Source organism: Vanacampus margaritifer, chromosome 13 (genome assembly GCF_051991255.1).
Source record: "Vanacampus margaritifer isolate UIUO_Vmar chromosome 13, RoL_Vmar_1.0, whole genome shotgun sequence".
Classification (NCBI taxonomy): Eukaryota; Metazoa; Chordata; class Actinopteri; order Syngnathiformes; family Syngnathidae; genus Vanacampus; species Vanacampus margaritifer.
In genome coordinates this window covers 19,945,335-19,972,169 of record NC_135444.1, presented here as the reverse complement: position 1 = coordinate 19,972,169, position 26,835 = coordinate 19,945,335, and the positions used below count along the sequence as shown (strand labels likewise).

Genomic DNA, 26,835 nt, shown 5'->3' with positions numbered 1-26,835 from the left:
ACCTCTTCGCTTCCGACACTTTATGGAAAGCTATTTCTGCACTGTAGGCCTACTCGATTCATATTCAGATGAAGGTCCATAACTATTACTGTACTTGACTCCTTGTCATCACTAGGGATCCAATTTAGTGCACAAATGCCTTTTTCAATGCAATCAGTGAAGACGAGCATACGGAGTAAATTCAACATGTCTACTCGAAGAGAGACAGTAATGAATGATTTATGTTGTTCTTGCAGTATAAACTTGAGGATTGGTGTTATAATGGAATTCCGGCGCCGAAGAGAGACGTTGCTCACGAAGAATCGCCAACATCACAGCATATAAACAAATTTGATTGCACATTTTGTTTTGTGCCTTGTGTCTTACGTTTAAGAAAGTGGGTGTGCCTTGCCAAGCTAAATGTTGGCTGGTTCAGTTTGCTGTCCTTATGGACTATATGCTAGGGAGGAGGCGGGACTTCCGACTTCCGCGTTTTCACCCATCAACTTTGTTTCCGTTTCCGGTTTGCGACGTGTGGGCCGCGTCCCAATACTTGCGCTTCCGCCTTTGTGCCACTCGGTTTGCGCGTTCCCGTCGACGGGTGCGAGGCTGCGAGTGTGTAGTGTCTGTCTCAGTGTCCGAAGCATTTCAGATAGCCGAGACGCCCTCCCGCCGCTGGGAAAATACTACATTATCAGCCCCATAGGATGCCAGCCCACCGGGCAACTGCCCAACTGCCCTGTATGCCAGATGGACAGTTCTGCTTTGCTTGCGTGATTATTTGCCACAATTCCTCAGGATTTTTTTTTGAAACTTGAAGGACTTAATAATTGACTTGTACTGCATCGGGCGGAATCCTTGCAACTCGAAAACCATCACTTTCCAGCTTGTTCAAACATACCATTAACCTTAACCTCAAAAGACACAATCCATTTTCAACACTTTAGATTGGCGAAAAATGAGCAAAAAATATCACCTTCACGTGCTGTAGACTGACAAACTCCATAGATTTGTAATTCCTCTAGCATGCATACTCCAATGTTTAGATGCCGATACATGAGGGAGGACCCCCAACAGACGACGTATCCCGCTGCACAACTTGACCCGACCGGCTCAGTTCACAACATCCTCGCGAGTCGCGAGCGTTCATCATCTCTCCTGCTTGAACGCGCTGGCCTCGAAGAAGTTATTATTGCAACACAGCGGAGGAGATCAATTGCCATTTTGGATTAAAATGGTCCCGCCCACGTCACGATAGGTGCACTGACCGCTTTTCTTTTTCAAAACACCGGCGTCGAGAGCCATCAACACCCGCCGCCGAGAACCGGAGGGTTCGGCTCGCTGGCTGGCTGGCTGGCTGGCGTTAGCCGTTCCGAGACTACAACATCATCTTCAAACCTTTCACCACGTTGACGCCCATGGAAAACGGAAGGTTAGTTTTGTATGTGGTGTAGCACAATTTCAGCAGCATGAGTACATTTTTGAGCTTATAGAACGTCAGACAGCCCATGCGAGTGAACGAGAAGCTAGCTGTTTCGAAATTAGCATTTTTGTATGTGTAAAAACGTGTATTATAATGGACATCAATAACTTGGCAGTTTTTGGTACTTGCCAGTGAAATATCACACAAGGTTTATCATCATTATGTCACGTTATGCCTCAGTATGAGTTGGCAGCATCACTGGGCTGTCACTCAAGTTAGCTAGCCCGTTACTAGCCTAGTTGCTAACGTCACCCCCGTTTGACCTGATGTTGATGTTGATGTTGATGTTTGTGTGCAGTCTCATCTCTCTCCAGTCCACACCTCCAAGTGACAACATCAGCTTGGATTGAAAGATGAAGGGTGGAACTAGCCTTTCACCTTCTGCTCGCTGAGGTATGCCACTCTTGTTTATCCTCATAATAATAATAATAATAATAATAAAATAATGATACATTTGTATGAATTTACTGCAATTTGATATTCACATCCTATGTTGGTGGATGGCACTTGCTTCAGTTGAAATGGTAATAGTACCACAAATTCCTTCTATGATAGGACTTCTGTGTAATTTGTCGAAAGCAAATGATTAAATGGCTTTTTAAAAATAAATTTCCAATTCAATATGTCAAAATTAAAGATTTGTTTTAGGTTGGCTAAGTGTTGTCCCAGGTCCATTCAACTGTTTATTGTTTGAGAATTCAAAGCAAGCTTGTGTGGAGGCCAATGTTTTCCCACTCCCCACATCCTGTTTTGTGAGGAAGCTTCCTTTTTTGGCCCAAAGTGCTTAGCTGCATCCTGATCAGGGTCACAGCCCACAGAATAGCTCAATGCACATTATGCCCTTTACTCTGTTTATTTTGTAAAAAGCTCATCTTACACAGTAATACTACGCATTCTTTGAAATGGACTTCCTGCTAAGTTCTCAGTAATTTTCCTTCAGTAGAATAAAATGTGAACATTTGTCTTTTTGGTGTTCATTGTGTTTGATTTTGCTGATAAATTGAATTACACTCTTTTTATTCTGGTGGGTAAATTCGTGTATTAGTGTGAACCCCCCAAAATATAAATTAATCCTTGTCCTTGCAGCTTTTCTGTGTGGCTGAACTGGGAGACGGAGAGGAAGATGCCTCCCAGGCCGTCCTCCGGGGAATTATGGGGGCTGCACCTGATGCCCCCCAGGTAGAGCCTGCCAAATTCAGTTAAGATACGCATGTCATTTGGGTACTTGACAAGGAATGGGTGTGTATTTGCAGGATCTTGGTGGATTGCCTGTTGCCCAATGGGATGATTCTGACCCTGGAGTGCCTCCGTGAGGCAACTCTCATCACCATCAAGCATGAGCTGTTTAAAGAAGCCAGAAAATATCCCCTCCACCATCTCTTGCAGGAGGAGACGTCTTATATATTTGTCAGTGTTACTCAGGTAAGCATACATAGTCCCCACTTGAGTATTCTGACAGAGAAACCAGTATTATAAATGGCATTGACACACCGTGTAAATGCTTAACGAAAACGGTCTCGATTTTGCCTTAATTTTTCACTATAGAACATAATAGTTGAGAGAGAGAGAGACTCAATTTTCTTGTCTATAGGAAGCTGAGCGGGAGGAGTTCTTTGACGAGACACGGCGGCTGTGCGACCTCCGACTTTTTCAGCCTTTCCTCAAGGTCATTGAACCAGTTGGCAACAGAGAGGAAAAGATTCTGAACAGAGAGATTGGTGAGTCTCAATAGAGCCAGATGAGTGGGTTATGTTCCATTTTGGCTCATTCATTTGAAGAGTAAGAAGGAGGGAAAAGTACAAATGTTGGTGTTCATTTCAAATACATGATCAGGCTGCATATTAGCAAAAATAATCCTTTGAATGGCATTTGTATTATTTCATTTGGGGAAATACAGTATGACGTCCTATGACAACACACTAGTATTAAATATTAATAGAAATAGAAGTTTACATTGCACATTTTTGGGGGCGCCACCATGAGCCATGTTGTGGTGGCCAAGGCAGAACTGGGATATTCATGATAAAATAGAATACGTTTCACTAATTATTTCATATTTCGCTTCTTTATATTAAATTATTCAATCTGTTAAAAAATTACTTCTGTGTAGCTACTTTTTTTTTTTGCATGTTTGGTTTTTATTGTAGTAATAAATCTTAATGAATATTTAACAATATTTGACATTTTCTGGACTTCATATCTTGTTCAAGATATTCCTTATGGAAGGATTTGAATTGACACACAATAAAAATGTGCGCAGCACAGTGAAAAAAGTCATGATAATTGATGGATTTAAGTGGGTTCAACTGAAAATATTGAACATTTAATATAACCGCTTGCTGTCATTCATTTTGTGTTGATTATTTTTTTTTTGTGTGTGTTGATTTGTACTTCTTTCTGTCGCCTTTCATTTCTTTTCTTTTAAAGAGTGAAGTACATTTTAGAATTCAATAATTGAAATTGAAAAAAAAATGCTAGAATGTGTTGATTTTATCATATTTATTTAAGAAATTTGCCAGTGAACTTTGGGCGGCCCAACACAGTCACGTTAATTTAAAACCCTGTGTTGGCAACACGAGTAGAAGTTTGAAACTATAAATCTAATTTTCTCATGCAACCTGTTAAGATGAAAACGTTCTTGTTTTGCCAGGTTTTGCCATCGGTATGCCCGTGTGTGAATTCGACCTGGTGAAGGACCCTGAAGTTCAGGACTTCAGGCGAAACATCCTGAATGTCTGTAAAGACTCTGTGGAACTGCGAGATGCCACTGGGCCCCACAGCAGAGCCCTTTACGTTTATCCGCCCAACGTAGAATCCACGCAAGAACTCCCAAAACACATTTACAGCAAATTGGACAAAGGTAGGCGGGTTTGCATGATTTTACTATTATTTGAAAGAAAAAAAAAGTCTGTGAAATACTACAGCAGTAATGAATCAGGCTACCAGTGAACTGAAAATGTTTTAATACAATATTCCAGCCCAAATTGCATGATCACAGCCTTCAAGAAAGATCCACTCAGAAATGCATGATTCAGCATCTCTCACCTGTTTGTCTGCGTCCGTTTTAGGTCAAATCATTGTTGTCATTTGGGTGATTGTTTCTCCGAATAACGACAAACAAAAGTACACATTGAAGATCAACCATGACTGCGTGCCTGAGCAGGTCAGTGAATGCATGTGTGCAATCCAGCTAAACAGAAATACAAGATCGGCTTCACCGCTTTACCAAACCAACAATTTAGACTTAAAGAAAAACATCCATTGTTGATTGCAGGTGATTGCAGAGGCCATTCGAAAGAAGACACGCAGTATGCTGCTCTCGCCCGAGCAACTGAAAATGTGTGTTCAGGAATATCAGGGTAAATACATCCTCAAAGTGTGCGGCTGTGATGAGTACCTGCTGGAAAAGTACCCAATCAGCCAATATAAGGTAAGTCACGTATGCAAAAAGCATACTGTCATCATTTGAGAAAGGAGCAAATACTTTTTCATGACACAATAGATAGATAGTAGATAGATTGGTAGAAATTTCAAGAGCATGATTTTAAAAAGTGGTTCTCAAATGGGGGTACGTGTAGACACTGCAGGGGAGATATTAAAATATATTTGAAAAAATATATATAAATATTTCAGAAAAATATAAGCTTGTAAAATGATTTTTGTATTCAGCAGGGTATTCAAATTCAGTGTCCTAAAAACCCAGCATCTCCCCCATAGCAGAATGGTTCGACCCAACTTGTCATATGCCACCTATCAATCACTTAAAAACTTTATTTAAAATGTAGTTAATTATTTCTTGTTGAGAACAGAGCTTTACCATGAGCCCAAAGGAGGACACTTAATGTTGATACAATTTTTTTATGTGCACAAAGCATTTATTTGTAATTCAATTAATTATTATTATTATAATTATTATTATTAATTTTTCGAACAGTTCAAGAGTGCACCTAAATACAAAGAGAGTTCCAAAGTTTAAAAAAATCAGACGATGATGGCACAGCACTCGGTTTTAGCACCCCCTCCCAAACACAAAATGTTTTGCACTGACTAGGGAATGAATATTTGGCTGAAAAAATATTTCACAGAAAAAAGGTTGAGAACCACCGACTCATAACATGACTTCTTTGAAAGTCCCTCTTTATTCTGACTGATGAACTGCTAGAAGCTCATTACGCTGTGCACATATTTTGATAAATGCACTTTCTCTCCTTGACCCACCAGTACATTCGTAGTTGCATCATGCTGAGCAGGATGCCTAACTTGATGCTCATGGCTAAGGACAGCCTCTACACGCAGTTGCCTTCTGACAACTTTGTCATGCCGTCATACTCCCGTCGCATCTCCACGGCGTCGTCGTATATGAACGGCGAGGCAGCTTCCAAGTCACTCTGGACCATCAACGGAACGCTGCGAATACGGATCCTCTGTGCCACCTACGTCAACGTCAATATTAGAGACATAGACAAGGTGGGAGTAGACTAAGTATTTTTCAGATGATTTAGTAGTTCAACTCTTATGGTGCATGTTAAGAAGTGTGTAATTTATGCGTCATGATCACCCTGACTTATTTGTGAATTATAAACATTTGTTTTTCTTATTTGTCTATTCTTTTAGATTTATGTGAGAACGGGTATTTACCATGGAGGAGAACAGATGTGTGACAATGTGAACACACAGAGAGTGCCTTGCTCTAACCCCAGGTAACACTTTCACTAGTTTAACTTTCACACACTCACATTTTCTTCCTTATTTGCACGGGCGCTGTTTCCTCAAAATACCTCTCAGTAAAATAACAGAAGCCACCAGTTCTTCAAGTCCACTTCTGTCCAGCTGCATTGCAAAACCTTCTCGACACTACTCCCATTTTTCTTTTTTGATCTACCATCAGGCAGTTTGACAAATGTCCTCTTTGTTTATTCTGCACCTCCAGGTGGAATGAGTGGCTGACCTATGACATGTACATCCCAGATGTCCCGCGAGCTGCCAGACTTTGCCTATCCATTTGCTCAGTCAAAGGCAGGAAGGGAGCAAAAGAGGTACAATAGAAAGTGATATAGGAATGCAACCTGCCACCATAGCTAGCGTTTCAAATTTATCTACAGCAACTTCTCCTTTTAGCTCAGGTGGGATCTTAGGGAGCGTCTTTGGTTCTACTTAATTCCTAATCAAGGTCTGTGGTGGCAGAATACGTCATCAGAAACTCTATCAGCGAGAGGGGACTTTTCCATTTGTGTCAACACTCAGGGCCAGATCCACTAAATGTTTGCATAGCTTTTGCGTGGCGCTAACCGGTAGATAGGGAAATTCAACACTAAACTGCACTACCAACCACATTACTGCCCGGTGTGCCGGTGGTTTTTGAGCGCATTATTCACAAATCTGTTTAAAACAGTGGGAAAAGAGCTTTTTGCAACATGGCCCTGGTTGAGCTCTTATACTCTGCTGCCACCCGCTGGCCGTTTTTCGTAATTGCTACTATTGCTTTAAGCGTTCTCTGCAGTTCAGAGGCTGCATCAAAGCCTTCTGTATGCTCTAGCATAAAAAAACACATAAGAAACGTATAAATACGTTTTTGTGACCATAGTAATAGAACGTATTTATACGTTTTTGGGATAAAATGAGTTAACGACGTTAAATGAATGAATGACGTCGTCGTCCTCTCCGCTCACTACAGCTTATTAATGGCGCCAAATGAAGGATTACTACTGTGTATTTATAGCATAAATATCAGTCTTGAAATTGATCACTTATTGCTTCTGTATCAAGCAAGAGCCATCCATCCATTTCCTACTGCTTCTTTTGTTCACAGTAGATAAAAATCCACTATAATTTAAACTAATCTAAATTAGATAAAGTTTAATTAGACAAAAAAAATGGTCAGTGTCTGTCAACATTAAATCAAACACTTGTTTAGGGCACTGGTGAAAAACACTGTTAGTGACAAATGTGTGTGCGTATTGTGTCAGTGAGTGTCCGACATGGATACTGTAAACAGACACCGGGGGCTCGTCCTTTCCCCTGCTGTGCCCCACCAGGTTGAGGTTAGCTTTGCGGATGTTCTTTCATGCGGCACTTGAATGGCAGATAAACACCTCTCGACAGCAGCCTTTTGTTCGAGCATTTACTTTAAATAGCCACAATTTGACCGGCTGCCAACATGAAATGCTGCCCACCTCCCCCACACGTTTATCACCATCGCTGACGACTCTCTTTGTAGATCACGATGTTGCCGTAAACTTTTCTTTGGTGTCAGTAAAAGTGGCAATAAAACAAGGCATCAACGCAACAATAAATTTGGGTCCCGAAACATAGACAGTGATGTTCAGTTTTGATTGACACAAGATTGGATGACTCAAAGGGGCCTATTTTCGTACCCAGTGCAAAGTGCAGTCTAACTGTACTGTAAACTAGGCTTGCCCCGGCCGGCATGAAAATTAAGATGCACCAGTCTATGAAAATAGGGTTCAAACAAATTCAAAGTTTAGAATTCAGTCTTCAGAACGGAATATTATAGCCGATAACCAGAGGTGGGTAGTAACGAGGTAACATTTGCTCCGTTACATTTACTTGAGTAACTTTTTGGAAGAAGAAAAAAAGTACTTCTAAGAGTACACAATACTTTTTACTTTTACTTGAGTCGATGTGTGAAGAAGAAACGCTGCTCTTACTTTGCTATATTGGGCTACACTAGAGTCGTTACCCGCCTCCCCATTTATACATTGGATTTACCGTATTTTTACGGCCATAAGGCGCACTTAAAAGTCATACATTTTCTCAAAAATCGACGGCGCGCCTAATAATGAGATGCGCCTTTTGTGTGCGCCGAGTTCCAAAATCTGTAAATGTTGTGCGACTTCGGTAAGCGCTCCGCTTGACTGACTTGTGAGAGCATTTCCGTGGATACATTGCTTAGATACAAGAATGCGGCCCTGGTTGAGGACTGGCAGGCATGATGAGAACCCGAAAGAGTCAACTGAAAGATGACGTCTTGGTGCTACTCTTACTCGAGAACAATTTTTGCTACTCTACCCACCTCTGCCGATAACTTGTGTACTGGATTTGATTGGATTCTTCACATTTATACTTTTTTTTTTCTTCCTGCTCATTCTTACAGGAGCACTGTCCACTGGCTTGGGGCAATATCAACTTGTTTGACTACACTCACACTCTGGTGTCCAACAAGATGGCACTGAACCTCTGGCCGGTTCCTCATGGCCTAGAAGATCTTCTCAACCCCATTGGAGTCACAGGCTCCAACCCCAATAAGGTAAACCAATAAGATCAGCTGCTCCAATGCCACAAAACAGGATGAAGCACTTAGTTGAGTTGAGGTGTCAGAATAGATGATTTAATTCAGTGTTGCGACTTGTGTTGTTTAGGAAACACCGTGCCTAGAACTGGAATTTGACCACTTCAGCAGTCCAGTTAAATACCCAGATATGAACGCTGTGGAGGATCACGCCAACTGGACCATCTCAAGAGAACTCGGCTTCAACTACAACCTCTCTGGACAGGTATCGACGACGATCCATTCAAACAAATTTGGGCGTGATTCATTGAATGGGTGGTTGGTGTTTTCGCCTAAAATAATTCATCATAATGACTTTCTGGTCAAATGGCCTAAAACAGGGATGTGATTTTTCCGCTAATTCGCGGAATTCCGCTTTTTTTTATCCCCCCAATTTTTTTTTTTATTTTTTTATTTTTTTTAGTAGTTCATTGTGTATGCACATGACTCCGACAGATAACATCTTCTGCTATAACAAAGACATTTGTGGTATGCTCTAATATGAGTTACTTTTCATTTGGTCATGATACAATTATTTGTTCATGAAATTTGAACTCTTCAACATTATTTATGTGTTAACTTAGTAATCACATTAGTTAGATATGATGATATTCTCAGTGATAGTTTTTAAAAGCAAAGACAGTCCAATGTTTTTGAATGTGACTGATTTTGAGTTGACTAAAACTGCCATTTTATATGGGATAGTTCAATATACATTGAAAATTTATGCTGTTGTTTTGTCTATTTCTTTGTCATGTGAGTGCATTGAAAGTACTTAAAAACACGGAAAACCCATGAGCGAGTGCCAGCGGCCCCCAGACCCCCGGCTAAATTTTCAGATAATTTCACTTTGGTCAAATCACATCCCTGCTAAAAGTTCTGATACTTCTCAAATGGTACTAAAACCATTTTTACCATTTACATGGCCAATGCAGAGGAGTGCGTGGAAAAAACGTAGTATTTGATTCAGGCTCTATGAAAGTCTTATCAAACACATTTGAACTCTCATCAATAAAAGATCAGGCCTCTGGGTCTCAAACGTGCGCATTCACGTCACACAACGCTGAGGCGCTCGCTTAGTGACGTGATGCTACTGATATGAGGTAGTCGCCTTCCTCGTTCCTTCCGTCAGCATGACGTGATTTCATAATCAATTATTAATGTTGCCATGCAACATACAAATCTATTTTTCTCCTGTCCTGTGTTACAAAAGTGACATAGACCCCCCCCCCCCCCAAAGTTAATCAACATTTTTGTTTTGTAATTTAAGCAGATGTGTACATCAGGTATCTTTAATGGGTCTATCAGATACTGGGTTGACACAAAGAAGGGAGACGACACAGGTGATTTATTCATGATAAAGGAGTAACCTGGTGTATTAAGTGATAGCTTTTATCTGTAACTTGAGTTGTTTGAGAAGCTTTGCTAACAGCTTCTAATGCATCACCACTGCAGCTTGTCCAAGCGTCATTTGCTTTGCACAATGATGGCATGGCTGGATGCCTGAATCGCCCTCCACTATATTGTTTACCCCGCAGTCAAACCCTCACCGCCGATTCACATCTTTGCTTCCCCTGAGATGGGAATAGTACATTCCAATGATATGAATAATAAGTCGAGTGTATTTTCTCCGCTGTTGTGTTGCAGAGCAATCGTGTGGCGAGAGATCACGCCCTGACGGAGAGTGACATTGATCAGCTGAGACAGCTCAGTAACCGAGACCCTCTCTCAGAAATCACTGAACAGGAGAAAGACTTCCTGTGGAGACATCGGTAGCTGCCTAGATAATAATAGTAATACGTTTAGAAGTTCAAAGTAACATTTTCATATACATTAATCTTCCTGTACAAAAATGGGATGGCTATGGTTTTCTTTTACTTTTTAAAGGGGAAGTCAACCCCCCAAATTTTTTTATCTGGCAATAATATGTTCTATGCAGCCCCACTAGTCTAATTACAGTATTTTGGTTAATATTGCGTTAGTGGAATATGAGTTGAAAATCCAGCCGGCCATTTTGCCACTTGCTGTCGACTGAAGATGGCATCAATGTTGCTCCGGTTTCAGGTAACAGCCAATCACAGCGTAGCTTCAGAAAACAGATGAGCTGTGATTGGTCGTTGCCTGAAACCGGAGCAACATTGATGTCATCTTTGACAGCAAGTGGCAAAATGGCCGCCCCCCCTGAGATGGATAAAAAAGGCTGGATTTTGGACATCAATTTTGCTCCGGTTTCAGGTAACAGCCAATCACAGCGTAGCTTCAGAAAACAGATGAGCTGTGATTGGTCGTTGCCTGAAACCGGAGCAACATTGATGTCATCTTTGACAGCAAGTGGCAAAATTTCCGCCCCCCCTGAGATGGATAAAAAAGGCTGGATTTTGGACATCAATTTTGCTCTGGTTTCAGGTAACAGCCAATCACAGCGTAGCTTCAGAAAACAGATGAGCTGTGATTGGTCGTTGCCTGAAACCGGAGCAACATTGATGACATCTTTGACAGCAAGTGGCAAAATGGCCGCCCCCCCCTGAGATGGATAAAAAAGGCTGGATTTTGGACATCAATTTTGCTCCGGTTTCAGATAACAGCCAATCACAGCGTAGCTTCAGAAAACAGATGAGCTGTGATTGGTCGTTGCCTGAGCCCTGAGCAACATTGATGTCATCTTAAGTCGACAGCAAGTGGCAAAATGGCCGCCCCCTGAGATGGGTAAAAATTACTGGATTTTGCTGTCATAACTCATATTTCACAAATGTAATAATAATCAGAATGTCATGTTTAGACTAGTGAGGTCACATACGACACATTATTGCCCAGAAATGTTTTAGGTTGACTTCCACTTTAAATGAGAAAATATGTTAAAATAGGCTTGTTTTTCATACAACTTGTTGATACTGTATGTTTTTCGTTTTTTTTTTTTTTTTACCAGGCATTACTGCATGAATTTCCCAGAAATTCTTCCCAAGATCCTCCTTGCTGTGAAATGGAACTCCAGAGATGAAGTAGCACAGGTATTGCGATTCAAAATGTGGCTCACTTATTTTTCAGGAGCAGATTTTTACTGACAAATGCACAGCATTTGAAAAGATTAGTCTTGCTATTCGCTCATCTTTAACATGATGCAAATGTAAAATATTTTTCTCTATATTGGTGCGTGCCAGATGTACTGCCTGTTGAAGGATTGGCCGTCCATCCGTCCAGAGCAAGCCATGGAATTGCTGGACTGTAACTACCCGGACCCCATGGTCAGACACTTTGCTGTCCGCTGCCTTGATAAATACCTGACTGATGACAAACTGTCGCAGTACCTCATCCAGCTTGTACAGGTAAGTGCATGGTCGGTGTCTATCAGGGGTCCTAAAATAGGAGTCCTCAAATCTTTTGGATCCGGGGGACACCTTAAACGGGAGGAAATTTTTCAAGGACTACCTCATAATCCTAATGACAATTCAACAAACCTACAATGTAAAAATAAAAAAACAACAATGCGTACTTTGAAGGGAGAAAAAAAATCATATGGTTGGAATAGCAAATTCATTAAGTAAATAAGTGAATCATTAAGATAAAGTTGTAGAAGAAGGAATCTTGAGAATACAACTTATTCTGAAAAGATAACCATATTCTATAAAAAATACAACTATATTCTCAGAAAAATATGCCTTCAAGACTTCATGTTTCAATTCTATCAGCTTTTAATCGTCTCAAAGGGGTCATTGGTCTAGTCCTATTATTTTATCGTTCAACATAGCTGGCTTTTTTTTTGTAGTAATAATTGTTACAAAATATTTAGTTGACCCCACCACATGTTATGACTTGCAGACTCCAGTTTTAGAACCACTTTCTAAGGAAACATAAAGTTGATGATGATGATAATAATAATAGTAATGCAAAAAAAAAAAAACAGCAAAATCTCAAAGTCCTACAGTTGAGGGTTAAAAACATGTTATTGTACAGTAAAAAATAACAGTTAAAAAAAAAGGGTTTGAAACAAAAAACGGTACAATAAAATACATCACTTAAATAAATAAATCGATAAATAAATAATTGGGATACAGTATATTTGTCTTAAATGTTTTCTTTTTTGACTTTCCTGTATTTGTGATGTTTTAGGTGTCTTGTAATTTTCAGTTACTTAAAACGGTTAAATTTTTTAAAATTCTTTATAAGCGATTGTCCATTTCTGTCTCTCCTTTGCCAGGTTATAAAATATGAGCAGTACCTCGACAATCCTCTGGCACGTTTTCTACTTAAAAAGGCACTAACTAATCAAAGAATAGGACATTTTTTCTTTTGGCATCTCAAGTGAGTTCATTCACATTTTTTTCTTCGCATACCAACTTTGCTTTTTGCTGAAATTGATCTCCAGTGCAAATGTAATCAGCAGTCTTGCCTTTCTTCTTTCTGGCAGGGCCGAAATGCACAACAAAACGGTGAGCCAAAGGTTCGGTCTGCTGTTAGAGGCTTACTGCAGGGCCTGTGGCATGTACCTCAAACACCTGAGCAGGCAGGTGGAGGCCATGGAGAAACTCATCAATCTCACTGATATCCTTAAACAGGAGAAAAAGGATGAGACACAGAAGGTCACTCCCATTGATATATATTTTTTTCATTTATTGTAATTTTTTTATTATTATTATTATTTTTATTATTATTATTATTATTATTATTATTATTATTATTATTATTTATTTTTTATTTTTTGGGGTGTGCTAAATCTTCAGACCTCGTTTATTGTTTCAAAAATATTTATGTGCTTGTGTTGCTTTGTGCGTGAAGGTTCAGATGCGCTTCCTGGTGGACCAGATGAAAAGACCTGACTACATGGACGCCCTGCAGAATTTCACCTCTCCTCTTAACCCGGCACACCAACTGGGCAACCTGAGGTTAGCGATAACGCTAAAGCATGAAGGGACGTGCCGCGGTGTAAAAGGGGACTAATGCCAGGTTGCTAATGCGCAGGCTAGAGGAATGCAGGATCATGTCATCGGCAAAGAGGCCGCTGTGGCTCAACTGGGAAAATCCGGACATCATGTCTGAGCTTCTCTTTCAGAACAATGAGATTATCTTCAAAAACGGAGACGGTAAAAGACATCAGATCATTGCGGTGTCGCTGTGTTTTTAACTGTCTTGTCTTTTTTGCGCTGCAGACCTGCGCCAAGATATGCTGACGTTGCAGATTATCAAAATCATGGAGAACATTTGGCAGAATCAGGGACTTGACCTCCGGTACATGTTTCCTCTACTACAGTTTGTAGTTTTCACTTAACTTCCCACCTGACTGTCAGAAGCTTGTCATGCGTGTGCACTTTAACCCCCCCCCCCCACTCCAGCATGCTGCCATATGGCTGTCTGTCATTAGGAGACTGCGTGGGTCTCATTGAGGTGGTTCGCAGCTCACACACCATCATGCAGATTCAGTGTAAAGGTGGCTTGAAAGGGGCTTTGCAGTTCAATTCAAACACTCTGCATCAATGGCTCAGAGACAAGAACAAAGGAGAGATGTAAGTCCGTCGTGTCATTTCTGACTGCCTCGTCCCATTTTTTTTACGTTTCCTGTATTTGTCTTGCAGGTATGATATGGCCGTGGACCTTTTTACGAGGTCCTGCGCTGGCTACTGTGTAGCTACATTTATTCTTGGGATTGGAGACAGGCACAACAGCAACATTATGGTCAAAGATGATGGACAGGTATAAGCACACACTCTGGTTGGATTCGGGATTTTAAGAGTCATGACCTTGGCAACAAGATGCCACAAAATGGTGTCCAATATCAAAGTAAACTCTTCTATTATTATTGGACAGGGATTTGTTGCCCTCCTGTGGCATTTTGATGAACAGGTGCCATGCCAGTTTTAGTAGTAGTCCTACTTTTCCATTAGAAAAAAAAACCAAAAAAAAAAAACATTTATTAAATTTTTTTTAATTGATTTGTTGGATTTAAAAAAAAAAAAAAGGAGAGCAATGATGATGTCAAATCGAATGAACAATACTGAGCTCTCCCGAAAAAAAAAAAAAAAAAAAAAAAGAAACCTAATCACTTGGCGCCACCTTGTGGTAGCAGGCAAGCTTTGTTTTGTTGCGAGGATTTGAAAAGTGAGGATGTGGAATCGAGTACGACAAAAGGAATTGAGCAATGACTTCTTGCGTGTACTGTGCCGCAGTTATTTCATATCGATTTTGGACATTTCCTGGATCATAAGAAAAAGAAGTTTGGCTACAAGAGAGAGCGAGTGCCCTTCGTATTGACACAAGACTTCCTCATCGTCATCAGTAAGGGCTCCCAGGAGTGCGCCAAGACCAAAGAGTTTGAGAGGTACACGCACGCTTTTTAAATTTACTGACCAGTTAATTTCTTACTTTGTCAATAGTAACTCTTTCACTGCCATTGACGGCTATAGATGTCAAAAAAGTATTTGAACTATTTCTATTAGTTTAACATTTTTTCCACTTTTGTTAACAGGAGTATGAAAACCTAGAAAAAAGTATTGTACATTTAGAACACATATAAAATTTATGATTAATCGTGAGTTAACTATTGAAGTCATGCAATTAATTACAATTAAAAAATGTCATCGCCTGAAAAAGAGAGAAAAGAGAGAAAAGATTATTAAAAATTAGAGGCATCAGGCGATTATTTTTGTTTTTAATCGTAATTAATCGCATGACTTCACAAGTTAACTCACGATTAATCACAAATTTTATATCTGTTCTAAATGTAAAATAAAAAAATCTAGGTTTTCATACTCTTGTTAACAAAAGTGGAAAAAATGTTAAACTAATAGAAATAGTTCAAATGAATTTTTGATGTCTATAGCCGTCAATGGCAGGGAATGAGTTAACTGGTATTTTTTATTTTAAAACAGTGGAATTGTTAACTCATGTGCTCCCAAAAACGTATAAATACGTTCTATTTTAAATATTACCATGCTCTCAGACGTATTTATAAATTTTTTACATTTTTTTTTAAAAATATATATGCTAGAGCATACAGAAGGCGTTGATGCAGCCTCTGAAATGAAGAAAATGATTGAAGAAATGGTAGTTATTTAAAAAAAAAAAAAAAAAAAGGCCAGCAGGTGGCAGCAGAGTATAAGAGATCAACCAGGGCCATGTTGAAAAAAATCGCATTTACCCACAGTTTGAAACAGATTTGTGAATAATTATGAAATTTAGCTATATTCTAACGCTAATGGCTGCAAACGGAAACAGATAGAAATATACTTTGGTATAAGGAATAAAACTGAATATTCTGTGGGCCTTGCAAAAATCAGTCAAAATCCAGTGAAACAGCTGGGAGCGAATGAGTTAATATTGACTTCTTACCTGACTGTTGTAAATGTGCAACCTTTCATGGCCTCATTGCGGCTGCCTTCAGAGCTCTCCCGCTTCAGAAGTTTAATACAATATCTACTCAAATTACCATTGATGTGTCATTTGCCTTTTTAAGCACTACAAAGCACATTCACGTTCTTTTGATGCCTGCAGGTTCCAGGAAATGTGTTACAAAGCCTACCTGGCCATCCGACAGCATGCCAACCTGTTCATCAACCTGTTCTCCATGATGCTGGGCTCCGGCATGCCTGAGTTGCAGTCATTTGATGACATCGCCTACATTAGGAAGACGTTGGCCCTGGAAAAAACTGAACAGGTATCATTTAAGTTATGTTATGTTATTGATGGAAATATGGGTACGATTTTTTTCCACACTAACGTCATCTGGAGAACGGATTAAAATGACGGGCTTACTTATTCACCCATTTCTGTATATAGGCCAAAGCCACGTCAATATGAAAATATCGTTTTGCCGCCATCTTGTGGCATGTTGGGGACAAGAAATGACATTGAAGTGAGTGGAGGAGTGTCAATAGTCAAGATAAAAGCATGTTGCTATTTTGTGGCATTTACAGCCAATTCTAAACCTTGGGTGATTTTTGTGATGTGCAGCAGGGCTCCGTCCTCATCCCTCGCGAGTAGTGACTCTATGCGCCCTGTGATTGGTTGGCAGCCTCTTGTCAAAAGTCAGCTGGGAAAAAAAAGCCTCTAGGATCAGTAATTGTCAAAATTTTACACCAAGTACCAGCAACAAAAAAATTTTTTAGCACGCCAAGTATTTTTTGTTTGTATTGTACACTACCATGATGACCAACATTAAAAATGCATTTATTTTATTTTTTTAACGTTTTGAACAGTTATTTTGCTCTGAAAAAGTGGTTTTCAATTGTCTTTTTTAAGAATATGAAAAACTATTTAATAATGACAATAATTTTGTATGTACAGTATATAAAATATAGACAAATACTGAAATTAAGTCATTTGAATTTACTTGAATTTGAGCATGTTCAGCAAACTAATTGGAGCTGATCGTCTGTTAAATTGAAGTACTTTTTTTGCGGTCTAACCCGAACGTCTGCATGATCCAATCTTGTCGTCTGTGGTTCCTCCTTCTGCAGGAGGCGTTGGACTATTTTATGAAACAGATGAACGACGCCCACCATGGCGGGTGGACCACCAAGATGGACTGGATCTTCCACACAATTCGGCAGCATGCACTAAACTAAGCCACATTCAAACTTTTTTTTTTCCCCCGCTGCCAATGTTGTCTAATTCTTTGTTGTGTTGGCACTGAGGCCTTTGTTGAAATCACTTTTTTTTTTTTTTTTTTAATTATTTAACACTGGAAACCCAATGAGCATTGCACTTGTGGAGGACAACTACCAGTTGACTGCAAAAAGACCATTTTTGTCATCTAGCTACAAATGTAGCCACTGGGTGAGTTTTGCTGCTTGATTAGTGCTGCACTGTGGCCCCAACCTAAAAAAAAAAAATGAACTAAATGTTTGAATTGAGTATGGCTGCCCTCTGCTCTTCGTCTCTGGTCTTCCACCATGTTTGTGGTGAAACTGGCACTGCCCCCGTCAGGTCAGCGTCACTTTATATCAAATCGGTAGAATTACCGAATGAACAATACTGAGCTCTCCAGAAAAAGAAAAAAAAAAAGGTCAGCGTCACTTTTGCCTCCAAGGCGTCCTTGTTTGTTTCCACCCGGATCTCAAAGAAACTTGGGAGCATTTGTTGGTGGTGCGCCTTGAGATCTTTCAACCAACTTCAGGGTGATTGTTGCCTCCTCATCAAAACTGACATTTAGAACAAAACAAAAACACAAGGATGACTTTGGAAAGTTGCAGTCATTTTTCTTTTCCACTTGCCACTTTTTTTTTTTGGGGGGGGGGGGGGGGTAGTCCTCAGTATCTCAATGGAAACAAAGTTGTCATGGGGCAGGTTACAGATTTATGGAAGAGAATTAGGGCCAGAGAAGAGAAAAAAAATAAGGTTGGCAGGATTCGGACTTTAAAGTGAGAATTCTGACTTTCTGATCCCCCACCCCACAAAGTCAGAATTCTCACTTTAAAATCAGAATTGTGAGATTAAAGTCAGAATTCTGAGATTAATGTCAGAATTATGTGACTAAAGTCAGAATTCTGAGATTAAAGTCAGAATTCTGATAATGTCAGAATTATGTGACTAAAGTCAGAATTGTGTGATTTGAATCAGAATTGTGAGATTAAAGTCAGAATTGTGAGATTAAAGTCAGAATTGTGAGATTAAAGTCAGAATTATGTGACTAAAGTCAGAATTGCGTGATTTAAATCAGAATTGTGAGATTAAAGTCAGAATTGTGAGATTAAAGTCAGAATTCAGATAATGTCAGAATTATGTGACTAAAGTCAGAATTGCGTGATTTAAATCAGAATTGTGAGATTAAAGTCAGAATTGTGAGATTAAAGTCAGAATTCTGATAATGTCAGAATTATGTGACTAAAGTCAGAATTGCGTGATTTAAATCAGAATTGTGAGATTAAAGTCAGAATTCTGATAATGTCAGAATTATGTGACTAAAGTCAGAATTGCGTGATTTAAATCAGAATTCTGAGATTAAAGTCAGAATTCTGAGATTAAAGTCAGAATTATGATTTAGAATAAAGTGAGAATCCTGCCAACCCTTTTTTTTCTCTTCACTGGTCGTAATCCTCTTCTGTATTATCATCATTATTACTATTTAAGAAGTTTTTAATACTTTTCAGTTGAGCAAAGCAAACACTCTTGTCTTGGCTCTTATTGATGCACTAACTGGAATTTTGCTTTATTGTATGTGTTCATCCAGGGGAATGTGACGTCTTCCTGTTGTTAAAAATGCCTTTTTGTGTCACCGCGTCACACTCCGCAATGTTGCACGCATGGGAATTTGCCTTTTGATCTTCCAACGACCATCTTGAGAAGGTGGAATGCGACACGGCAAAATCACACCGTGAGGTTTTAACCCTTAACTGACATTATTGAGCCCCAACGGCACCATTTTGCGGGGGCACACTTTGAGGACAGAGACGCGAACCTAGCGGAAAATGTGCGCATGCTGCCTGTATTAGCCCGACATGAAACGAAAACCTGCCAACTTCACGTTTGATTGTATTTGGAAAAAAAAAAAGAAAAAGAAAAAAAGTGCTCTGCTGCGATGTTGTGTTGCAGCATTAATGTATTTGCTTGAATGTATTTCAGATGTGCACTCCCTTTTTTTTTTAGGTCTGTTTTTTGAGGTGGTTCAAAGTTCATCATGCAGTCAAGCAAATCAGTTAGTCTTTTTTTTTTTTTTTTTTTTTTTTCGTGTTTCAGAAATAGTTATCTGAAAACGGCCATGAACTATTTTGCAGTATACATGCAGTTTTATTTTTTATTTTTTTAAACTAAATGAGTGTTTGAATGTTCTTCCCTGTCCATGTGAATGTACTGAACGTGTTCATTTGTCTGTGTGTGTTTGCACACCAACTCCCTGCACTTGTACATCTTTTGGCATTTGGTTCCGCTTGTAAGGAGATGCAGAAAGGGGGGAAAAAAAAAACTAGATTGAACATTTTCATTGGATATTTTCCTTCAAGTATCGGAAATGTTTGAACCACAGTGTATTTTTTTAATGTTGTCTGTAAGTGCTTGCGGGATTCTTGTGCCATTTTGTGAATGTGAAACTGACATCATAATAGGTCATTTTTCCATGAATAGTTAGCAAGTCGATACGTTTGTATTTGTTCACATGAGCCTCAAAATGATTCCCAGCAATGTATGCTTTTTGGAAATTTGATTTAGGACTTTGAAAATACTTTTTTCTCGTATAAAACATTTTAGCCGTTTATAATGAACTGAGAAATTCTGACGTCAAAAGAGTTTCAACAAATAACACAACCCGATGCAAAACAAATGCACGACGTATACTAATGTGAAACGGAGAAATTGTTTTGTTTTGTGTTCATTTTTGTAAAAAAACGTTTTGTTTTCCTGTTGTGAATGTAACAGTTTTATGTTGTTGAGCCTTTAAAAACGGATTTTGAGGGTTTGAAACTTATGCACTTGTACAAATACAGAAACTCCAGTTGGGATCAAATCATTGTTGATTACCACTTATGAGCATTCTTCTGAAATGACCCAAAGGAAACACTAATATGGTCATCAGACTTTTTTTTTTTTTTTTTTTTTTAATATGCCGTGTTTACATGTCGTCCATTTCCATACCATGACACGCTGACAAAACCTTAGCCGAAACTATGAATGTACATTTGGGCCAATGTATTCTTTTTTCACAGCCTATCTGCATGAGATTGGATTGAAAAGCAGTCAGTACACATATTGATAAATGAATGCCTTAAGTTTGCTTCCTTTTTTTGGATCACTTGACCGGTTTGTCTTCTCATTCACATGTGTGTGTTTTTATTTTTATTTTTTATTTATTATGTTTCTGTTTGGCTGCTTGGTCACAGGGTAAAATGTTTGTACCTGGATTGACTGACTGACCCTGTGAGCGTCCTGAAAAGATGTACAAATACATTTGTTAAACATTCACTAGACTGTTGTGTGTTTTTGCACAAAGTGTGGTTCCAACATCGGTGTTAGCGAAACAGGCCTCTTTAATAAAACATTTCAACTCTTCAATGCAAGATGTAATTAACAGGAAGCAATTTATTATTTACTTCCTTGAAGTTTTTTTTTTTTTTTGGGGGGGGGGGGGCATATTTTTAAGTCAAATTTCATCTACAGGGGCTGAAATGAACTTTTATCCCATTAGAAAAATCAACCCAGAGAGAGAAAAAATAAAATAATCACTATCAACCTACTACTAGGATATACATTATAATCCCACATTAGTGGCAAAATGTAATTAACAGGAAGCCCTTTGTTATTTACTTCCTTAAACTCACATTTTTGGGGGTATATTTTTAAATCAAAGTTCATCAACAGGGGCTGAAACGAACTTTTGTTCTATTAGAAAAATGAACAGCCCAGAAAAAAAAAAAAACACTATCAACCTACTACTATAGGAAATATTTATAATCCCACATTAGTGACATGATTCTGTTGCATTAACGGTATATACAAATGTTAATGTACGAACTCAGGCTTTATATTTTGTCAATTAGATATTGCAAGAAAAAAAAAGCAAATCTTTTATAATTTTATTTGACATGTATTCTTAGTTACCCCCTAGTGTTGTTTTTGTTTGATGTTCTTGTGTTGAAAGGTATTTGTTCAATGTACCCAACTTTTGTTTGTAAATTGAAATTATTGAATAAAGTAAAACAACAACAACAACAACAAACAGTTAATGTAGCCTATTCACTGGACTGATATCAACTATTTCATGTCTAATTCTTTACGTAACATTTTTTGTTGTTTGTTTTTTGGCATTTGGATATTTCTTCACAACAGTCCAATAATGAAAGAGTCGATTCTTATGACTTGAACACGTTCCCTTGACGAGGCGTTCACTCCAGAAGGTCTTCATCAAGGAGAGGCCCGTTTGTGGGAGGCGGAAGTGTGCCATCCGGGGGCGGAGCGACAGGATGGGCGGGGCGGAATTTCTTCCATGGCTTGGACGGGCAGTGGAAGGGATTGTTGTCGTTTGCGGCAGTGGGAGATGCGCCTGTCGCGTCCTCCTCCGATGATTCCTCTTTGGTTAGCACTCGATACACAGAGATGGGAGATTCTACTGACCTAAAGGGGGTCCAGCCGGGGGGCAGGCGCCGGGTCGTCATGGGCACATCATGCATCCTCTGCACAAGGGGATTGTGGCTCAGAATTTGAAGAAAAGGAATCGTTTTATGTATGATCACCTAATGTGGCTCAGCCATATAATGGCAGGAAGGTAACGATTGAAGAGTGTGTGTATTATGTAATGACTAGTAGTCGCAAGGGTGGGGGGGAGGGTTGGTGCGGGGCGCTCACCGATTTGACGCCATGTTGTATTCTGTTTAGGCGCTTCATGTGCTCTGCCGCCATCTTGTGGCATTTCTAGGCAACTTTTTGAGGGTGGGAGCGGGGGTGCCAATCATGGCAATGTTTATTTAAAGTAAATTGGAATTTACCGTAGACTATCACTAATCTATGCTCGCGCAGTACTAAAGTTATAAATACAGTAAATAATTATTTATTTCAATACTTATTAATCAATATTTGTATGAAAATACGTTAGCTGCGGGACAGGCGTGCTACAAAAAGACAAAACAAAAAAAGACATACCGGTACAGCAAGGTTGTTATGGTCAATGATTACTACTAACAAAAATTAACCCAAACTCAAATTTTGAAAAAAAATAATAAAAAATTATTGAAATAAAATAAAAATAAAATTGCTCTAAAAAATAATAATAATAAATAACTGAAACTACATCTTAAATCAATTACTACAATTCTAGCGACATTATTGTTTTACGTCCATCCAAATGACGGAAAGTCACAGCCATTTGAGAATTATAGCTTAGATTATGACGTAACACTTACCTTTTCTTTTTCTTTTTTTAAAATCTTGCTCTCAAATACATCATATATTACAAAAAAACTCATACTAAAACTAATAATTTTTGGAAAAAGTAAAAACAAATGAAAACTATCAAACTTGCTCTAAAACAAAATGAAAACTAACTCAATTTAAACAACAAAAGTAAAGAAAGAAAAAAAATTAACACAAAAAAAAATTACTGTTGTACAGGTTATATGTCGCATTATTGGTAGAAAAAGTTAAGAAATTATTTCTCATTTTTTGTTTTTAAAAAAACAACAACAACAAAAACACTTGAACTGGGGGTGTGTAGACTTTTTAAATCTCTAGCTTTCCTTTACCTCCTTTTGCTAATCGTTTTATTATCGCCCGAGTTAATTGTGTTAGGAGGAATGAATCCGCAAGTTAAATATATGCCACAGTATTGTCGTAACATATGCTTCACTTTGCCTACCTGAGCCAGAGGACCTTCTCTGCATTCAATATTGGCCTGAGGGGGCACATGTCTCCATGGTGCAACATCCACAGTGGAATGACAGTTAATGATCTCCTGCACACACACACACGCAAGCGGGGAGAGCTTGTGAGAAATCCGCCCGGCCAACGTCACATACAGCAAGGCCAACATGCGCATATTTACTTACCATGGTCTCGTTGTCGTGCACGCACAGGTCACTGAGTTCGTTGTGTTCAGCCTTGGCGCAGGTGGTCTTCTTCATGTCGAATCGCAGTTCAAATCTGAAGCCCGCCACCACCTAAAAGGCCACAAACGTGTTTTTAACACGAATACTTTGCTCTCTCCCGCAAACCAATAGTCATTACCTGTCTTGTTGAGTGTCCAATTTGGTTAAGACTAAACAGGTGCGTATAGTTGGAGATGGAGTTATACTTGGAGATGGAGACTGATAGAGGAACTTTAATGTCTTCAGAGTTCTGGTCAATCTCAATCGGGCAGCCCAGGCAGGAAGCTGTCTCTGGCACGATATGGTCATCTGGACAAAGATTACCAAAAAGATTCTATTCGTGACCGTTCAAGGATGGCACAAAACATTGAGCCCCCCCACACACACACACAAAAAAAAATTAAACCACTGAAAATGTTGATATTATTGAGGTACTATGTTTGGTCTGCATATCATTCCAAATCTGTAAACAAATGATTCGGCTTACTCATATTGTAGTACTGCAGAAGACCCAGGGTAAGCGCGACCTAGTGGCGAATAGTGACATTACAACTTATAACTACAGTTGATGCTTTTCAACTGATTCTTCTCAGCATTTTTTTCTTAAAACTTAAAAAAAAAAGAAGTATATATATTACGAAGCGTATTGCATTCACTACAAAAAAAACCTCCTGTTTTTCTGACTAATTTTTTTCAGGTGTACAGATTTTTTTTTCTGTCAAAAAAAATATTCAGAAAAACAGGCTGAAAAATATTATTCAGAAAAAGTTTTTTTTTAAACAGAAAAATAAAACAGGGAAAAATTATTAAAAACAAAACAAGGCTCCCCCCCAAAAATAGTCAGAAAAACAGGACGTTTTTTTTTCAAGTGAATGCAATACGCTTGCGTAATATATATTTTTTCCCCAATGATTTTCTCCCCCATTACCTGCCCGTTTTTTCAGTTTTTTTCCCCCCTGAGGAATTAAAAAAATAAATAACTTTATTGACTGGGGGAAAATAAATCAAGGGACCACTCAAAGTTTAGCCGTGGGCTACTGTTTTTTGCTTTACCCCCCGCCCTCGCCCTCAAATAATGTCACAGTGTTGTAGGTAGCATTACTTAACATCACTATTAAGTTGAAGTTTCGACTATACAAAAACAGTAACCACACGGTAAATGCGACCATTTTTTCTCAATGACAACGCAAATGTTTGTGTTCTTTCTTTCTTTGGACTCTATTGATTACTATGGCAAACATCATTTGCAGTTCATCTTTCCGACATTGAGCGAGTCCTGCCTAGCGATTGATACATGATACTTGTTTATTTTTGATGGAATAATTCCTCCTCTTCTCCGACTCACCGAGCAGACAGTGCACCTCTTTGGTGTTTATCTCCGTCTCCGTCATGACGACAGTGGCGTTGCATGAGATTGGCACCTTGACGAAACACCGGGATTTTGGGAGGGGCAATTAGTCAATCATAGCGATGTGCAGTTGCAAGTCAACAATTGAAATATGAGATTCACTTCACACAAAGTGCAATTAAAGCCGATGAAATGGGATTACTTTGCGGCCGTAAGGGTGATAGTTGCAGTCTGTGTACGGTCTGGGACTTCCGGCCAGACAGTCGCTCCTCCTGCTGGAAAACTGCAGCGAGTAGAACGATTCGGAGTCGCTCTCTGACTGAGGAAACACACGCACACACACACAAACAGTTTATTGTTGAACAGACTTCTTTAAAAATATTTTTGCCATGAGGAGGTCATATTTATTCTGAAAAGCAAAATCTGCATGCCTGTCATTGTGTTGTTGTTTTTTTGTTTAAAAAAAAAAAGAAAAGAAATTCATTTTAATATTTGCTAACGCTGATGACTGTTGTTAAATAAAAGAGGAACCACAATATACTTCCCTCTATGAGAGAATTAGCTGCAAGGCAGGGATAATTTGCAGTAGTCTAACAGAGCTGTATCACCAAATCAAATGAATACATGTACACTTGAAAACGTCTTACCTTGGTGGCTGTTAATATCTGAAAGAGGGCCAACTTGTATCCGGTGGTCAACTTGTCATTGAAAGCGTGTAAGGCGTTCGTAACGGCCCTCTCAACGGACGGGTCATCGCAGAAGATATGAACGCCCGGCTGGACGTCGTCCTTCAAGAGTCGACAAAGGTCAATCGCAGTCGCATGACTCACAATTAATTGCAAATTTTATATCTGTTCTATATGTACAATAAAATGTACAATACAATATTTTTTTCCAAGTTTTCAAACTCGTGTTAACTCATTTGCTCCCAAAAACGTATAAACACGTTCTATTTTAAATATTACAATGCTCCCAAAGACACATTTTTACGTTTTTTTAAAAATGTTTTTTTAAATCTATTTATTTATTTATTTATGCTAGAGCAAACAGAAGGCTTTGATGGAGCCTCTGAACTGAAGAGAATGCTTGAAGCAAATGGTAGTTATTACAAAAACGGCCAGCGGGTGGCAGCAGAGTATAAGAGATCAACCAGGGCCATGTTGCAAAAACCTCCCCCACTGTTATAATCAGATTTGTGAATAATGATGAAACTTATATCTATAATGATGAAACTATATTCTAATGCTAATTGTTGCAAAACTGAAACAGATAGACATTTTTTTCCTGATGAAAGAAGAGAAGAGACTATTTATTATTTTACTTATTTTGGTAGGTTCCATGTTTTTATGGCAATATAAGAGCATATTCCGTGGACCTTGCAAAATCAGTCAAAATCCAGTAAAACAGCCAAGAGCTTCAGTGAAAATGACTGGGAGTGAATGAGTTAACATAAAAGTGGGAAAAATGTTAAACTAACAGAAATATGGCTTCACCTTTCAGTCATTGATACAGCAGTTTCATAATAATTTATAAAATTGAGTTAAAATTAAAAAGATTTACTGTAAAAAATGAGTGTGATCTTGATTTGTGTTGGACATTTTTCTGCCACTAGATGGCATAATTGCATTTGTAAGATGTTAGTGGCTGACAGCCCAGTAGTGCATTTTTCTTTTCACATTAATCGCTATCTAATCTTTAACATGTAGTAACTTGTGAAATTCTGCACATTTTTACAATTGTAAAATGCAACTTGACCCAAGTTTCCACAAACATATGCATTATTATTACATATATTACTGCAAAATTTTGACGTGGACGTGTCTGCCGCATTGCGACTGGAATTCCACCAGTACAAGCTTTCCAAGTAAGGGGCGGTCATTAATCGCGTGTTAAATTTTTTTTAATAAATAAATAAAAAAAATAAAAAAAAATAAAGGAACATTAAATTAACTCAAAAATGAATTTTGACACCCTATAGTTGGAACCATTTCGAAACCTTCGCACGCGACGCTTGGCTCAAGGAGCCCAAAAAAATAAATAAAAAATTTGACTTGAATGCTCTTACCTGGCTAAAAGCGAGGCCCAACAGAACCAGCAAACTCAGACCCACTCCGCTCCTCATTATGCTTCTTCTGACAAGAGCCGATTGGACTGCACTCCTCTTCCCCCCGGAATGGACGACCGAATGAAGTTTTCCTGAAAATATACTGTCGTCGCTGACAAGGATGATGACTCACTG

The 26,835-nt window shown here is 38.9% G+C and overlaps 2 protein-coding genes across 4 annotated transcripts; one reads left to right on the top strand and one right to left on the bottom strand.

Moving 5' to 3' along the window:
• Positions 1–1,064: 1,064 nt before the first annotated feature.
• Positions 1,065–20,819, top strand: LOC144063170 (phosphatidylinositol 4,5-bisphosphate 3-kinase catalytic subunit alpha isoform-like). Of its 3 annotated transcripts, XR_013296508.1 has the most exons (27): positions 1,065–1,411; positions 1,761–1,855; positions 2,549–2,641; positions 2,716–2,884; positions 3,054–3,180; positions 4,113–4,322; positions 4,531–4,625; positions 4,737–4,892; positions 5,684–5,929; positions 6,077–6,162; positions 6,393–6,498; positions 8,577–8,729; positions 8,842–8,976; positions 10,398–10,522; positions 11,677–11,758; positions 11,909–12,073; positions 12,946–13,049; positions 13,132–13,327; positions 13,524–13,630; positions 13,707–13,828; positions 13,895–13,973; positions 14,078–14,248; positions 14,318–14,435; positions 14,909–15,060; positions 16,233–16,395; positions 17,198–17,516; positions 18,910–20,819. XR_013296508.1 is itself a non-coding variant. In XM_077585190.1 (26 exons), exons 3-26 carry the CDS (start codon positions 2,586–2,588, stop codon positions 17,303–17,305), a joined length of 3,207 nt encoding a protein of 1,068 aa, XP_077441316.1. In that variant the 5' UTR covers positions 1,065–1,411; positions 1,761–1,855; positions 2,549–2,585; the 3' UTR covers positions 17,306–20,819. The 3 variants fall into 3 exon arrangements, 2 of the variants coding, with proteins under 2 accessions (XP_077441316.1, XP_077441315.1); XM_077585190.1 differs by having other exon boundaries at positions 13,156–13,327; positions 17,198–20,819; XM_077585189.1 differs by having other exon boundaries at positions 17,198–20,819.
• Positions 20,681–26,833, bottom strand: kng1 (kininogen 1). The gene is made up of 8 exons (XM_077585192.1): positions 26,662–26,833; positions 25,244–25,384; positions 24,799–24,915; positions 24,594–24,669; positions 23,388–23,557; positions 23,210–23,320; positions 23,020–23,115; positions 20,681–21,841 (listed from the first exon to the last, which is right to left on the bottom strand). Exons 1-8 carry the CDS (start codon positions 26,716–26,718, stop codon positions 21,554–21,556), a joined length of 1,056 nt encoding a protein of 351 aa, XP_077441318.1. The 5' UTR covers positions 26,719–26,833; the 3' UTR covers positions 20,681–21,553.
• Positions 26,834–26,835: the final 2 nt, after the last annotated feature.